Source organism: Magallana gigas, chromosome 4 (assembly GCF_963853765.1).
Source record: "Magallana gigas chromosome 4, xbMagGiga1.1, whole genome shotgun sequence".
NCBI classification, from domain to species: Eukaryota; Metazoa; Mollusca; class Bivalvia; order Ostreida; family Ostreidae; genus Magallana; species Magallana gigas.
The window spans coordinates 10,413,805-10,428,777 of record NC_088856.1 but is presented as its reverse complement, the minus strand read 5'-3'; the positions used below and the strand labels follow the sequence as shown (position 1 = coordinate 10,428,777).

General features: G+C 35.4%; 4 protein-coding genes across 4 annotated transcripts in view; 3 read left to right on the top strand and 1 right to left on the bottom strand.

Annotated features, from left to right (window-relative positions):
* LOC105349145 (leucine-rich repeats and immunoglobulin-like domains protein 2) overlaps positions 1-2,040 on the top strand; it is a 31,024-nt gene extending 28,984 nt beyond the window's left edge. Inside the window, exon 19 of the mRNA XM_011458839.4 lies at positions 118-2,040. Coding sequence (XP_011457141.3) covers positions 118-500 — 383 coding nt within the window. The 3' untranslated portion in view covers positions 501-2,040. The remainder of the gene's footprint in view (positions 1-117) is intronic.
* A 1,981-nt stretch (positions 2,041-4,021) lies between these two features.
* LOC136274440 (uncharacterized) lies at positions 4,022-8,621 on the top strand. The gene is made up of 11 exons (XM_066081246.1): positions 4,022-4,841; positions 5,108-5,230; positions 5,314-5,422; positions 5,547-5,784; positions 5,946-6,181; positions 6,308-6,591; positions 6,760-6,946; positions 7,139-7,399; positions 7,544-7,715; positions 7,844-7,992; positions 8,129-8,621. The coding sequence occupies exons 1-11, from the start codon at positions 4,392-4,394 to the stop codon at positions 8,293-8,295; spliced, it is 2,376 nt and encodes a 791-aa protein (XP_065937318.1). The 5' UTR covers positions 4,022-4,391; the 3' UTR covers positions 8,296-8,621.
* Positions 8,282-9,588, bottom strand: LOC136274441 (uncharacterized). Its single transcript, XM_066081247.1, has 3 exons — positions 9,161-9,588; positions 8,616-8,834; positions 8,282-8,438 (listed from the first exon to the last, which is right to left on the bottom strand). Exons 1-3 carry the CDS (start codon positions 9,367-9,369, stop codon positions 8,282-8,284), a joined length of 585 nt encoding a protein of 194 aa, XP_065937319.1. The 5' UTR covers positions 9,370-9,588.
* A 206-nt stretch (positions 9,589-9,794) lies between these two features.
* On the top strand, positions 9,795-13,126 carry LOC105349146 (cytochrome P450 1A1). The gene is made up of 2 exons (XM_011458841.4): positions 9,795-9,906; positions 11,460-13,126. Exon 2 carries the CDS (start codon positions 11,465-11,467, stop codon positions 12,980-12,982), a length of 1,518 nt encoding a protein of 505 aa, XP_011457143.3. The 5' UTR covers positions 9,795-9,906; positions 11,460-11,464; the 3' UTR covers positions 12,983-13,126.
* Positions 13,127-14,973: the final 1,847 nt, after the last annotated feature.

The following is a 14,973-nucleotide window of genomic DNA, read 5'->3' as shown; positions in this document are numbered from 1 at the left end:
AAAAAAAAGCAGTTGCATATGCATATCTGTTGCAGGTTTTAGAAAATGTTATACTTTCTGACAAGTTATTGGTTGAAACTACATATGTATTAACAACTTATATTTCTTTCTTTACAGTTTGTTCTTATCGCCATAGTCCGCAATCAGCATCTCACTCCAACAGCAATGGACCTTGTTATTTAAATACTCATGAGATTCATATTTGTACAAATCCGCGTTGTGTGCCCCCTGGTGAGAACCGGGGATATCGTAGTGACAATCAGGAGGGGAGAAAACTCCATCGGTTCCGATCAGCAGAAAACTGTGTGGTCAGTGACTATCATGTCCGTGGGGAGAATCGGGGTCATCACAGCCTGAGTCGCAACTGGTCAACGGACAAAATACCCCCCACCATTCCACCAAAACAGCTTAAACACAATATGTACATTCATGCCAATAAGTGCGCTGTGGCACAGAATGGGGGACCACATGGCAAATACCCCCCACCCCAGGATGTCTAGCATAATACCTGTAGAGCAATGTTAACATATTGGGGAGGGGGGGTCAAAGCAAGCTTAAGAGTTTACACTGTCCTTATAATGTGAAGCCAGTTTATATATCATCCAGAAAGGGGCAGTGCCAATTCTTAAGTTTGTGATACAGTGAGATATTTAGTGATTATTATCAAAACCTGTGAAATTATAACCATTGTTGACTGTGATTGTATAAGCCAAAGGTTTTTTGTTATGTTCAGTTTTCTTGTGTAATACAAATTAGATTTCTTAATCATGCATTTATGAAATTGACATGTAGCCTTAAAGAAAAAGCATTAGCATGCATTCATAGGAGAAAAGAATTATCCATAGCATTTATACACCAAAAGCATTATAAACCTAGGCAGTTTGAAAATGTTTCTTGATTGCATAATATCTAAGCAATATCATCTTTGGATATTTTGTTCTTGGGCTGTAAAAAGAATTTCATTCCAAAACCCAGTCATGTATGATTCTTTCACATTGTATTTAGATGTAAATAATTTATATATGAATTGAAATACCTCATACCACAAAGATTTGGTTCATATTTGTTTCTGTAAGTTGTTCATTGTGTAATGAAAGAATATTTTGTTTGTTATATCAAGATTTCCTCACTTTTTTTCAAAATGTTTGCCCAATTAAAAACTGAGTGGAAGACAACAAAAAGGAGGATTTTTCGCCCCCAAATCATGTTATCAAGTTATGTCTGAAAGCTACGACTTTTTTTTAGCTGTTGAAAATCTTTATTTTCTGGGTTATAAGTTAGATTGAACCAAGATGGTGATGTCACATGTTGTTTTGCAGCAGCTGATGAGGTGCTTTAAATGATGTATCAGTATTTTATACGTACCCTCTGTTCACAAGGAATACTGTTTTCGGTGAACCACTTCCTGGAAACAGCTCTCTCTGATGAACATTGGGTATAGCAAATGTGTTATTATTACATATTGTGACTATATTATGAAATCCATACCAAGTAACCTCCCTTTGTTACGAGAGTTTTTTCTTTCCTCGCCCATTGTCACTTACAAGTCATCTTGTCATTACTTTCATTTTTGATGTCTTTATATGTGTTATGTTTTATTCATTAAATGTACATCGTAATTCTCCTTTTAAGATAAAATCGAATATGAAAAATTATTTGAACTTGTCTATGAAATTTAAAACATCAATTGAAAAATGATAAGAAATATCAGACATGTTGGTCTTTAATTTCTTGAAAGAATATTATTTTAATTCTTTACAATTTTTAAAAACAAGTTTAAGTTTTTATTTTAATTTTTGTGAAATTCTTTATAAAAGTTTCTCGAGGTGCCATTAGTTAAGGAGAGTACACAGATCATTTATCATCACTTGTACTGTTTTCATAGTGTTGGTCTCTCTATTATATATATGCTGTATTATGTCAACTTTATTTATTTCTGGTTGTGTACATTTTGTAATGTGACAACATTGAAGCAAGTTCTGTTATGATATTTGTACAGAAAAACTGATGAAAACAGCAAATTAAAATATTAAAATATTACACTGTGTTGTTTTTCATCTATAAACAAACTGATTGTATCTTTTGATAAAGTGGACCATGTTATAGCCTACAGGGAAATTTAAATTTCTAAATTATAGAGGAAATGCAACACCTTAAATTGTTATTGAAGCTAAATAAATTTGATTACCTTTTCAAATGAAAAGAATATTGCATGGCTTTCAATAAGGAGAAGTAGGACGCATTAGTTCACCATCTTTCATAATTGGCAAAATGTGTCGCCGGGTATATTGGGATTGTATAGTATAATTGTACTTTTTCGTAACGGGGAGATGTAAGTGTACTTTTTGTCACCTGTTCTGATTTTGTTGTTAATGGGCTTTGTTGGATTTGATCACTCATGACCTGGCTTGAGGCGAATTACATTGTAAAGTAATGCATTACATTACCATTACTTTATGAATTTGGGCATTAAATTTACATTGCTTACTTTTCTTGAGGTAATGCACTGCATTACCATTACGTGAGAAAAGTAATGCATTATCATTACCATTACTTTGTGAATAGTCAATAAGTTTTAAAAAATTAAGCTAAATAAAGAGATTTTGCAAATGTTTCAAATATAAAGCACACTTTAAGATATCTACAGGTTCATGTTCACAATCGGTTTAAACTTTAATGACTGAATATGCAAGACTGCTACTGAACTTTATGATCACCAGAGTTTCAAAGGTGTCATCTTCAGAGAGAGTCAATTTCAAATGGGTTATAATATTGCAAGTGATTTTGAGCTGGTTGCATTCCTGTCCTGTATTCTATTAGAAGGGGACTTGGGGTGTTCAGTACTTCTTAAAACAATAGATTGTTTGGATAGTTTGTTTATCCTGAGGGTTTTGTGTGTTGTTGAGAATTCTTCAAAGTAAAGAATTAATTGAATGCACAACTAATTGGAGTTAAAATTTTCAAATGATTTTAAAGTCTTTAATAACAACACTTTTATTAAATGTCGTTGTTTTAGCTAGTATTGAAAATTTTAAAAATTGACTTTTGAATTTTTTTTTTATATAATACAACTAAATTTATTTTGATTATCTCAAGAATTGTTTCTTATTCGTTAAATATTTTCAAAATCAAATACAATTCCAGTCATTTAATTCATCACAATTTTGAAAAAAAAAAAGTGAACATGCAAAAATATATAAGCATAGTAATGGAAAGTAATGCATTACATTACCATTACATGTAATGCTAAATTTATAGCATTACACATTACTAGCATTACTTTGAAAACATGTAATAATGCATTGCAATGCATTACCATTACATTTAGCATTACCCCAAGCCTGATCATGACCGTATTTGACAAGTAGTATTCTTGAGTCAGCAAACAGAACCACAACAAAATCCTAAAAAAAGAGAGTAGCCATGAGGAAAAGGAGGGGTGGGGGTCTAACAAATTGGAGATGTGAATTACTAGTAAGATACATGCAAGACAATATTGCTATTATGAAGAATAGCCGCATTCAAAGGGATGGGGTGGCGCCAGATTTTACATAATATTTAAGGCAAGATGTAAGCAATTAAATATATTAGAAAGGATGATAACCTGGAAATGTAACTGAGTACACGTATAATTTTTCTATCCTTGTCCAGAGGATCGGAGAGGAATCCACAAATATTTATAAGAAATAGATATCGCAGGTGTCTGTAAATGAAAGGGACAAAACTTACTTCAATTTTATGTAAATCGGTAATGTGTGCAAAGAAGGACAACTACATGCTTAAAAATAACGAGGCTTATGTAAAGAAAACCAAGCATATCTTTAAAAGAAAGAGAAAATAAACCCAAAAGTAAGCTTTAATAATTTTTTGCACACAAACATGTAAAAAAAATCACAAAAAGTGTACCTGTTTCTTTCATAAAAAGTCCATTATGTATGCTGTTTAATAAATGAAAACCGGTAGGGGATTTATAAGAAATTTGTTAGTATCAACAATTGTCTATATACACGGGGTTTTAAAGGGTACCTGCAACGCCAGTCATTTTTTTATATGTTAAAGATCACGATTAAAAAATATGATCCTGAAAATTTTACTGCGATCGTACCATTACTTTTCGAGATATTCGGCGAAAACCCGAATTCACACCTGAACGACTTTTGAATCAAGCCGTTTTGGCGCGAGATGAGCCGTGACGTCACGGGGTCAACGCGGCCATTTTGGTTAAAAGAAAACAGTGTGATTTCTCTCAACTTCGAACGAGTATTTCTCGGTGAAAACGCCCGATTATGGATTTCAAAGTGTGTGTGCATTGAAATGTGACAATTTTCTGGTATTTTGTGACTTTTCCTCTTATTTGGACGCTCTGTTTACCCACTATTGTGCCTTGAACGATGGCCGAGGACACTCCAACAACCCAGTCCAGAGGAGGTAAAAGATGTGTTGCCTGGGGATGTAATAAGACATACAAGAACGGTGATGTAAGTCTTCATAGCTTTCCCTTTGATCGTCCGGAGATTTTGCGTCAGTGGACAAATTTTGTGAGAACATCGCGTAAGAATTGGAATGGACCTTCCAAATACTCTGTTTTGTGTTCCGATCATTTTGATGCCGATGCATACCCGGCAAAATATCGGATAATGGAGACTGTGGGACAGATTGTTCATGCCAAAACACTTAATAAAGACGCAGTGCCGACAAAGCCATCCAAGAACCAACCACAACAGGAGAATGGAGATGTGGAGACGGACACAAGTTGTAAACGCCCCGCAGACTCCCAAGGAACCCCTAGGGTCATGAAGATAGCCAGGAGAGGAGGATATCACAAGCGGGAGGCTCTACGGGTAAGTTTTATTGTTTTAAACATCAAAAGTAGGTAAATGTATGAATTACATATATTAAAATTGAAAAACAAAACTCAGTCATATCCAACAATGACAACTCAAATCAGTTGCATAGGCAATGGTAATTCTTTGATGCTTGATTTTTAGTTTTGGAAAGATACAGATTTGTTCAAACTGTATCATACACTCATGTATTTGTGCAATGTTGATTTTTAGAATATATATTGCCCAGTGGCAAATTTTTCATCAGATTGATCACATTGTAGATTCTATCAGAATTTGATCAGAGACTTAATTCAGTCCAATGTCTGGATGCAGAGGAGACACAACCAGCCGACGAGGACATCCAGTCTGAAGTGTTGGAAGTCTCAGTACTTGAAGAAACCAATGTAAGTACCATAAAATAATTTGAGTACGGTTTACCAGAGAAAAAATAGAATTTTTTAAATAAAATAGATGCATATATCTTTAGGTTGAGGAGACATCCGAGAAGACTGTTTCCGTTGGTACACAGCTGTCCATGATAAAGCCTGCACATAAATCCCACTCCACCCAGACAAAATATCAGGTCAAAGACCAAGGTAATATGTGTTAGATGTTTGTTGATGTTCGTTTTTATATGTAAAAGATTCTGTGTTATGTGTTTACTATAAAGAAAATAGAAAGATATATGAACCTTGTTTCTTATAGTACATTTTGTTTCAGTTGTGCAAGTTGGTACATCAGTGAGGATGAAAGATATTGCTGTGAGTTGCAACTTGTTGCATGCACCCCCCCTTGTGAGACTTGGACAGGAAAAAGTCCCCGCACACTCGTCATCTTTTGAACCCACAGTTTATTCAGACGATACCATAACAGATGAGGAGGAGGAGGATGATGATGATGGTGAATACTCTGTGGGTGATTCCTACAACTCCGATGATTCAGACGAAAGTGGAGAGGGGTTAGTTTTAAAAATATTTGTTTCATTTTTAATGACATTAAACTTATTATTTAAATAGAGCATAAAAACATCTTTAATAAACAAAGAACCCTTATCACAGAGTAAACTTTTTATAGATTTTACATAGGAGTTATTTTTCATTTCAAATTTCTTTTATTCAGCAATCAACATCCTGGGAAGTTTCTTGTGTATGAAACAGAACTTCTGGACTTGTTTAGTAGTTGTCCGTCGTGTACCAGCCCAACTCTTGGGGAGATAGACCACTGCAGGGGGACTTTTATTACAGTCTTCCAGGAATGTGGTGTCTGTGGATATCAGCGAACGTGGCGAAGCCAACCAATGATTGGAGCCATCCCTGCTGGAAACTTTGAGCTCTCCTGTGCCATATTATTCTCAGGTATGATTTTAAGCAGAAAAAAAGGGAAAAAAAATAATGTCTTTTAAAAACTTTTAGTTAATGATTGGCACTCAAATACCTGTGAAATTTGTTATCTGCATATTCACATTAAATTTATTATTTTAGGTTCACTGCCTTCAAAGAGTATCAGAATGTTCAAGTTCCTGAATATGGCAGCTATATCCATCAGGACATTTATGTATCATCAGCAGTACTACCTTCACCCAGCCATATTACAGGTGTGGAAAAACCATCAAGGGGCCTACATGGAGGAAGTTCAAGATACTGGTCGTGCAGTCAGGTTAGGAGGTGATGGCCGTGCTGACACACCAGGACATTGTGCCATGTTTGGTAGCTACACCCTAATGGATTTGGAAGAAAACAAGGTTGTGGATATGCAACTTGTCCAGGTATTTATTTTTTCCTGTGACATTAGGATATGTCATATAACTTGCTGCTTTTCAAGTAATTTGGTTACTAATTAGGTTTTATTTTTGAAAAAAATATTCAAAAAATGGTCTTTAACTGGTACATGTAAAATTTTGAATCTGCATATGGATTTTTTTTTTTGTTTTCAGAGCAATGAAGTAAGGAGCAGCTGCCACATGGAAAAAGAGGGACTGGTGAGAGCTGTTCGTTACTTTGAGGACAATGGTGTTGCCATCAGTCATTTGATAACTGACCGCCACCTCCAAGTTGCCAAGTGGGTCAGAGAAAATATGCCTGAAACAACTCACTATATAGATGTATGGCACGTTGCCAAAGGTAAATACATGTACATGTACAATAGCCAATTTCACTTTGTTATATGAACATTACTAAAGGCAATGTATTAATTGAACATAGAAATGAAATTATTATTTACTGTTAGTTTTCAAAAAACAATGGTTCATATCACTTTGTTATACTATACTGAATGCTAAGCATTAACTGAACTTAAACCTTATTTATTTTTAGGACTGAAGAAGAAACTGGTAGCACTAAGCAAAGAGAAAGATTGTGAAGTCTTAGAAGATTGGATCCGTAGTATCACCAATCACCTCTACTGGGTGCCGTCAGCAACACCGGAGGGAGAAGATGAGGACATCAGGTGGGAGAAATGGCTCAGTGTGTTCAGACATGTACAAAATATACATGTTGGCCATGGTGACCACTTCCGTCAATGTGAACATGGAGAGCTAGACACCGATGATCGACAGAAGAGATGGCTCAGGCCAGGTAAGAACAGATCATCTTTTAATCTTGATGTGTATAAATATTATATTTTGGTCTTATTTTCTATAACTTTTATTATTATACATATATATTCTTTAGTTGATTTAGTATTTGGTTGATTTAGTATTTTATTTTTCTTTTCATTAGGATCAAAGGTGGTGGAAAAGTTGGAGGGCATAATCCACTCTAGGCAGATGAAGAAGGACATCAGGATGCTCTCCCCGCAGCTACAGACTGCCAATCTTGAAGCATACCACTCTTTGATCAATCATTTTGCACCCAAGATGAATAAGTTTTCTTACCAAGGGATGCAGAGTCGGTAAGAATAAACACGCCCTATTACTATAATGAACTGAAATTATGCTTTAAAGTGTGGCATTATGACGAGCTTCTGAGACCTTTGACCTTAAAAATTATTTTTATTTACATTCTTTTTCATTCACATAGATTGCTTCTAGCCGCATTGCATTTCAACGAGAATGGCAGTCGGGAACAGGCTTCAACAAAAACCAACCAACTCAGATACAAAATCACTTTTCCCAAACAGAAAAAGGGCGACTTTACAGTCAAGAAAATCAAAACTCCAAGCACATATGGTAATATATATTTTATTATCATGAACATGTAAAAACAAGCCTGAGTGCAACAAAACAAAAAGCATTCACAGTAAATTCACTCCAAACCAAAGTTTTTTTCTTAGTTTATATACTTATATATTCATTTTGTCTCCAGGATATGTAGACTCCTTGCTGGATGAAGTGACATCTCGAGTGAGGGTTGGAGAAATGCCACATCATGAGGATGTTGAGGATGTGCCACCTCCACTGTGTCACCAGTTCATTCATCCTGAGAAAGATGTTGCTGTTCATTCACTACTGACACGTTTCACACGAAATTAAACCCCCTGTACTGGTCATCTTCTGCAGGAAAGGTAGAACGAATCAAATGGACTGCACAGGCGGGCAGTGGAACTCGAACGGTTCTGCCAAGCCATCCCCAGCACCATCGAACAAGTTGTCGATAACTGATGTATCGAAATCGCCTGAAATTAGAACAAAGTTTTAGAATGGCACAAGATCTGTGATATTGTTGTTTTTAATATATTTTATCACTGTTACTAAGATTCTCTAATATTTTATCACTGTTACTATGATACTTTAATAATTCACATGTATGATGTTCCTTTTAAGGTTTTATGAATGTGAATAAAGCTTTTTACCCATTGCTCTCTGGTATTTCTTCATAATGTTGTCTGTAAGAATAATATGCTATCCGCAGGACAGTTCGTTGAAGACATGCAGGTGCAAAACTAGTAAGCTCTGTAATACAGCGCTTTTCTGGTTCTTCCTCATTAATGACAGCGCAGACCTGTTGAATTTCTTTGCAGCACACTGACTCGGCGTTGGTTGGCATAGGATGGCAGTGTCCACAAGTGCACCTGTTTATAATAGAATGGATATGAGAGTAAACCACAATTTGGTGGATGAAATACCATATAATTAGAAATTTGTTTTTATGGGAGCAATAAATCATAATTCTTTTTTTAAAAAGGGTTTTTAAAAAATTATGCGGAATATGTACCCAACTTTAGTATGTACTTCATACACGTGAAAAGTACCAACATTTGGTGTTGCTTTTTAAGTCAGAATAATCATAATAAATAAGTGATAGGTTTAGTAAAAATAAAGAAGACATATTAGTTTCATAATTAATAGTAATTTTTAACTGTTTTTTTGCGTTTTAAACTCCTATAATATCCCTTACCAGTCATTGTTTCCAAGCCGTTCAACATGGCGATCAGGTGAATTTGGTGGGGATATTTCTTCATCTGTATCGACCTCTGGCTCAAACTGATAGGGTCTGACGCCAAGTCCAATGTCTCCTTCATGTGAATCATCGAACGAAGTTGATCCAGCAGACGTATTAACAACGCTATCGTCACTAAAACTCTCCATATCTACACTTCTCTCCATATTACCCGCTTGTTTGGTTGACCCCGTGACGTCACTTCCGGCCGGAGCCTCGATATCGCCTGATTCTATTTTTTGCTAATTGGATTTTGAAAGCAGGTAAAAATAGCAACTTTGAAGCGGCGTAACTCCGTTATTTGTGCCCCGATTTCGATGCGGTTTTTTGCAACGTGTTTTATTTGATAGATATTTTAACATATGTTCAACTTCGGATTTACTGCAGGTACCCTTTAAAGTACTCTCAAATTCTCAATAGAGTTTTTCCGAAGATCTAGATAAAATATCGTATTAATATATGTACTAAAAAAATTTTCTATCGTTGAAATGAATTTTAAAGCATGATCATGGACTGGAGGTGTCAAAATGGTTATGAGATGACACCTCACTTGTTAAATCGCAAACCTCCGACGGGCGATAACTCTCGGAACGCGACATAAAAAATGTTTATGTAACTTCCATCAGCTGTGTTACTGTCTTCCTACACGTACGTGTGCGTGCATGCAGAGTTTATAGGACAAGTGCATCGGAGGAAAAAAAATAGTAAGTAAAGAGTATTGTTCTAACTTTATTAAAAAAAGGCAATATTTTAATTAAGTTGCCGTAATCGCAACGACGTTCGATAAACAAGCAAACTTCGATGCTTTCATAACCACGCGTTTGTAAACAAAAACAAAACGCGTCATTTGATACTAACACATGCGTGGCCAAAATTCTCAATACCTTTTATTGTAGCTTTATACATGTATGATGGATTTGTTGATAAATTATATTACAGATATCTTTGATATAATTAATTGTGAAAATAAAAATTTAAATGTATTTTAATGCACGAATCCGGATTACACATTTTTTACGAGCACATGGACACTTTTAATAGAAAGAAAGAACTAGGTGTGTGACTACTGACTACACTGCAGACGGACTTGCGACCAGTGTGCATGTGTGTCTCAGTAATCACCGAAAGTAAAACCCCCAAATGACACGTTTTGAGACATGCGACCCGTTTTACACGTGATATGTTTACGGTTTTGAAAGAGACATAAATGCAGTGTGCACGCGCTAGGTGGGTTATGAAAAAAATCAAAGGTCATTTTCCTTATTACTCAGTGTTAGAGAGAAACATTTTTCTACATGTATGACCGTTATATAAGGACGAGTGCGCGTGTTAGCTTATGTAAGATGCAAACTATATACACATGTATATATATTTATTCATACTGCATGGCCATGCAGATGTATAATAAACGTCGATTTATGTAACATATTGATGAAATAGATAACACACACAGTGTTAAAGGGTGGAGAGTACAGGTTATATAGGTTATATGTACAAATTATGAAACTGCGTATCATTTTTAAATAAAATTAGAACAATTTAGTTCATTTGTCCAAAATCAGGTTACACCAGTATTATTTGACTTTTTATGTCAACGAATTATATGCGTGTAATTACATGACCACCATACACTGTATACCGTTTCCTCTCTTGGATTTTTGGTTATGTTTGCTCGCTTGAATCAAAGTAAGTACTCTATCTCACTTAGGTCAACGGCTTAAACTTAAAAAGTATTTAAAAGCAAAGTACTGAAAGTACTGGAAAGCAGTTAGCAAGCTCGTATTAGTGTTGTTTGGGAATATATGCTTTAAGAATATGACTTAATTTTGGGGCACTATGTTCCAAAACAAGTTTCACCATTAAATTTTAAGGTTGAAGTTTTTATTGTGAAGTTGTGGACAACACAGTTGGGTGCAGATCGGCTTTTAGTGAAATACTATAAAGTACGTTAAAATGATCTGAAGTAATAAAATTAATCGCATTTTATTAAAAAAAATATAGGAAGCATTTAGTACTCAACACAAACTCAAGGCAAAATTTGTGAAATGATAATTACGATTTAAGCTGATTCAGAAATAGATTTAGAAATCGAATAAAATGCTGTTGTTTTCTTGTACATAAATATGTAAAATTAATGTGCCTTTAAATAAAGTATGGCGTTTACTGGTTTATTAAAGCCATTACAAGTAACACGTTACATTGTTGCTCAGGTGTTCATAGAGATCCATCTAACAACCATCTATTCACTTCATTCCAGCCAAAATGACGATGATTGGATCGGGATCGAATTTCCATTCTAATCAGAAGACCTCGGACCTTGTAGGGGTGGTGACGGTGCTATGTACTGTATTTGTCACCCTTAAAATCATCCTGGAGTGGAGCCGCAGACCTCCTGGTCCGTGGGGACTTCCGGTCGTCGGGCACCTGCCATTTCTCGGATCACGTCCAGTGGAAAAGTTCCGAGAGTACCAGAGACATTACGGAGACGTGTTTTCTCTGCGATTCGGCATGTGGCCCACGGTTGTAATATGCGGTAAAGACACCGTGAAAACAACACTCACGCGTGATTCCGACAGCTTCGCTTCACGGCCACCGTTCTTCTCGATCAAGAGTCTGAACGACATGAAGGGCCTCTCTTTTAGTGGCTTTGACGAGAGATACCTACAGCACCGGAAAATCGCCAGTACCGTGCTCAGGGAGTTTAGTAGCTACGATCATTCAGGGATGCATGAAGTTTTTAGAGAAGAGGCTGGTATTCTTGTCTCCAACTTTCTGGAAGCTAAAGGCAAACCTTTTAATCCAAAATCGGAAATTTACTTGGCAACTGGTAGTAGTATATACCAATTTTGCTACGGAAAAGGCGAGAACATTCGAGAAGATCCAGAGTTCTTAAAAGTGATGAATGATCAAGCTATATTCCAGGAATTCTTCACTGCTGGAAATTATTTCGATGTTTTACCTTGGTTACAATACGTTTGTCCAGGCCGATTCAAAAGATTTTTAGAATTAGTTAATCACTTCAAGAACGCTCGCAACACTCATGAAATTGAGATCAAGAATACGTTTGATCCAATGCACACCCGGCATGCTATGGATGGTCTTCTGAACGCTTGTTTGAAATACAACATCACAGATTTACCTAACGAAGTTGGTCTGACGAAAAGCCAGATTTTAGGCACACTGCAAGACTTTTTCGGCGCTGGGTTCGAAACGACCGCAACAACACTAAATTGGGCTCTCATGTATCTCGCTGAATATCAAGAAGTGCAATTGAAAATCCAAAAAGAACTAGACGAAACCATAGGGAGGAACAAGGTCATAGCAATATCGGATAGAAATTTTTTACCATACACGATGGCAGCAATATCAGAAATTATGAGATTATCTCCAGTAGTTCCAATGGGGATTCCACATATGACAACAACTGACGTATTTGTGAAAGGAAACCTGATAGAGAAAGGAACTGTTGTTTTCTTTAACATTGCTTCTGTCATGCACGACGAATACTGGGGTAATCCGTTCGAATTCCAGCCCGAAAGGTTTTTAGACGACAAAGGTTGTCTTATTAAAGAGAAAGTGGATAACGTTTTGGCATTCAGCGCTGGGAGACGTAGTTGTATCGGGAAAATGATGGCCCAGTCCGAGATATTCTTCATGTTGGCACACCTTCTGCAGAACTGCAGTATTGACAAGCCTGAGAACACTCACTATGACTTCAATGGCAATTACGGCTTAAGTTACTCTCCTAAAGAATATGAAATATGTGTTCATCCAAGATAAATAAAATTTTTTACGACACCGTTCACCATAAGCTACGGTTCCCATTAAGTTTAATCAATTATATATCGATGTAAGTCAGAATGTGAGAATTATTTACTGTGGTTCTTTTATCTGGATAAAACAACACGTACTTTCTGTATACTCTAAATGATGAATATTAGAATAACCATGGTGCATAATATTTGTAAAACAAATATATGTACAGTAAAACTCGTTTATAACGAAGTGCCAGGGACAAGCAATTTTGTTTTGTTATAAGCTTAATTCGTTACATTCATTAAGTTTAGATCGTGTAATAAAGTCACGGGGAATGAAAATCTCTCCGCTGTTAGCGTAAATTCACTTTTATAAACGTATTTGCTATAACCGTGTTTTACTGTACATTGAATACATCTTATCAAAATTAAAATGACCTATGAACAAACTGGTCTTAGTCATCACGTTGTGCAGGGGTTATATCTGTTGTAGGTAAAGCAGTGGATTACAACTTACTTATATCTCTGCATGCATCCATAGACGAACATTTTAAAATGCTTTACCTCTCTATTATTTCTAGTCACGAGCAAGAGCAACGTTTTAGCAGAGCAATGTTTTAGCACAACAGGGTTGTTATTTCACGCATTCGTTGTTTAATAACATTAAAATGATATAAGATATATTACATAGACAAACTCAGTCATACAATGTAACAATACTAGTAATCCATACGTAAGAATATTTCAAAAAGATAAAACTTGTGCAAAAATGTCTCTTTAGATGAAGTTGAATAACATGTAATACCAGTAAGAAGAGATGAAGAAAATTTAATCGATCGATCTAAAGAAAAGCACTAAATTGTCGAGTAAATATCAGCAAATTACTGTCATAATCAATCAAATAGATTCTATATATATGCTGTATTATGTCAACTTTATTTATTTCTGGTTGTGTACATTTTGTAATGTGACAACATTGAAGCAAGTTTTGTTATGATATTTGTACAGAAAAACTGATGAAAACAGCAATTAAAATATTAAAATATTACACTGTGTTGTTTTACATCTATAAACAAACTGATTGTATCTTTTGATAAAGTGGACCATGTTCTAGCCTATAGAGAAATAAAAATTTCTAAGAAGATGCAACACCATAAACTGTTATCGAAGCTAAATATTTGATTACCTTTTCAAATGAAAAGAATATTGCATGGCTTTCAATAAGGAGAAGTAGGAAGCATTCACCATCTTTCTTAATTGGCAAAATGTGTCGCCGGGTATATTGGGATTGTATAGTATACTAGTAATTTTTTTGTAACGGGGAGATGTAAGTGTACTTTTTGTCACCTGTTCTGATTTTGTTGTTAATGGGCTTTGTTGGATTTGATCACTCATGACCGTATTTGACAAGTAGTATTCTTGAGTCAGCAGACAGAACCACAACAAAATCCTAAAAAAAGAGAGAAGCCACGAGAAAAAGGAGGGGTTGGGGTCTAAGAAATTGGGGGTGTGAATTACTAGTAAGATACATGCAAGACAATATTGCTATTATGAAGAATAGCTGCATTCAAAGGGATGGGTGGCGCCAGATTTTACATAATATGTAAGGCAAGATGTTAGTAATCAAATTTATCTGAAAAGATAACTTGGAAAGTAAATAAGTGCATGTTTATTTTTCCTATCTTTATCCAGAGGATCAGAAAGGAATCCACAAATATTTATAAGAAATAGACATCGCAGGTTTCTGTAAATGAAAGGGACAAACTTACTTCAATTTTATGTAAATCGGTAGTGTTTGCAATGTGTGCAATGTGCAACTACATGCTGAAAAATAATGAGGCTTATATAAAGAAAACCGAGCATATTTTTAATAGAAAATATAAATAAACCCCAAATTTTTTGCACACAAATATGTAAAAAAAAATCACAAAAAGTTTACCTGTTTCTGTCATAAAAAGTTCACTCTGCAAGCAGTTTAGAGCTGCTTGGTTCGATTTTTTTGTAATTACAGTATCA

Excerpts from the sequence above, each read along its gene's own strand:
- LOC105349146 (XM_011458841.4), top strand. The coding sequence starts at position 11,465 with ATGACGATGATTGGATCGGGATCGAATTTCCATTCTAATCAGAAGACC.
- LOC136274440 (XM_066081246.1), top strand. The coding sequence starts at position 4,392 with ATGGCCGAGGACACTCCAACAACCCAGTCCAGAGGAGGTAAAAGATGT. Across the intron at positions 5,231-5,313 it reads CAGTACTTGAAGAAACCAAT|GTTGAGGAGACATCCGAGAA; the intron begins GTAAGTACCATA and ends ATATATCTTTAG. Across the intron at positions 7,716-7,843 it reads TACCAAGGGATGCAGAGTCG|ATTGCTTCTAGCCGCATTGC; the intron begins GTAAGAATAAAC and ends TCATTCACATAG.
- LOC136274441 (XM_066081247.1), bottom strand. The coding sequence starts at position 9,369 with ATGGAGAGAAGTGTAGATATGGAGAGTTTTAGTGACGATAGCGTTGTT. Across the intron at positions 8,835-9,160 it reads CGGCTTGGAAACAATGACTG|GTGCACTTGTGGACACTGCC; the intron begins GTAAGGGATATT and ends TATTATAAACAG. Across the intron at positions 8,439-8,615 it reads GAAATACCAGAGAGCAATGG|GCGATTTCGATACATCAGTT; the intron begins GTAAAAAGCTTT and ends TTCTAATTTCAG.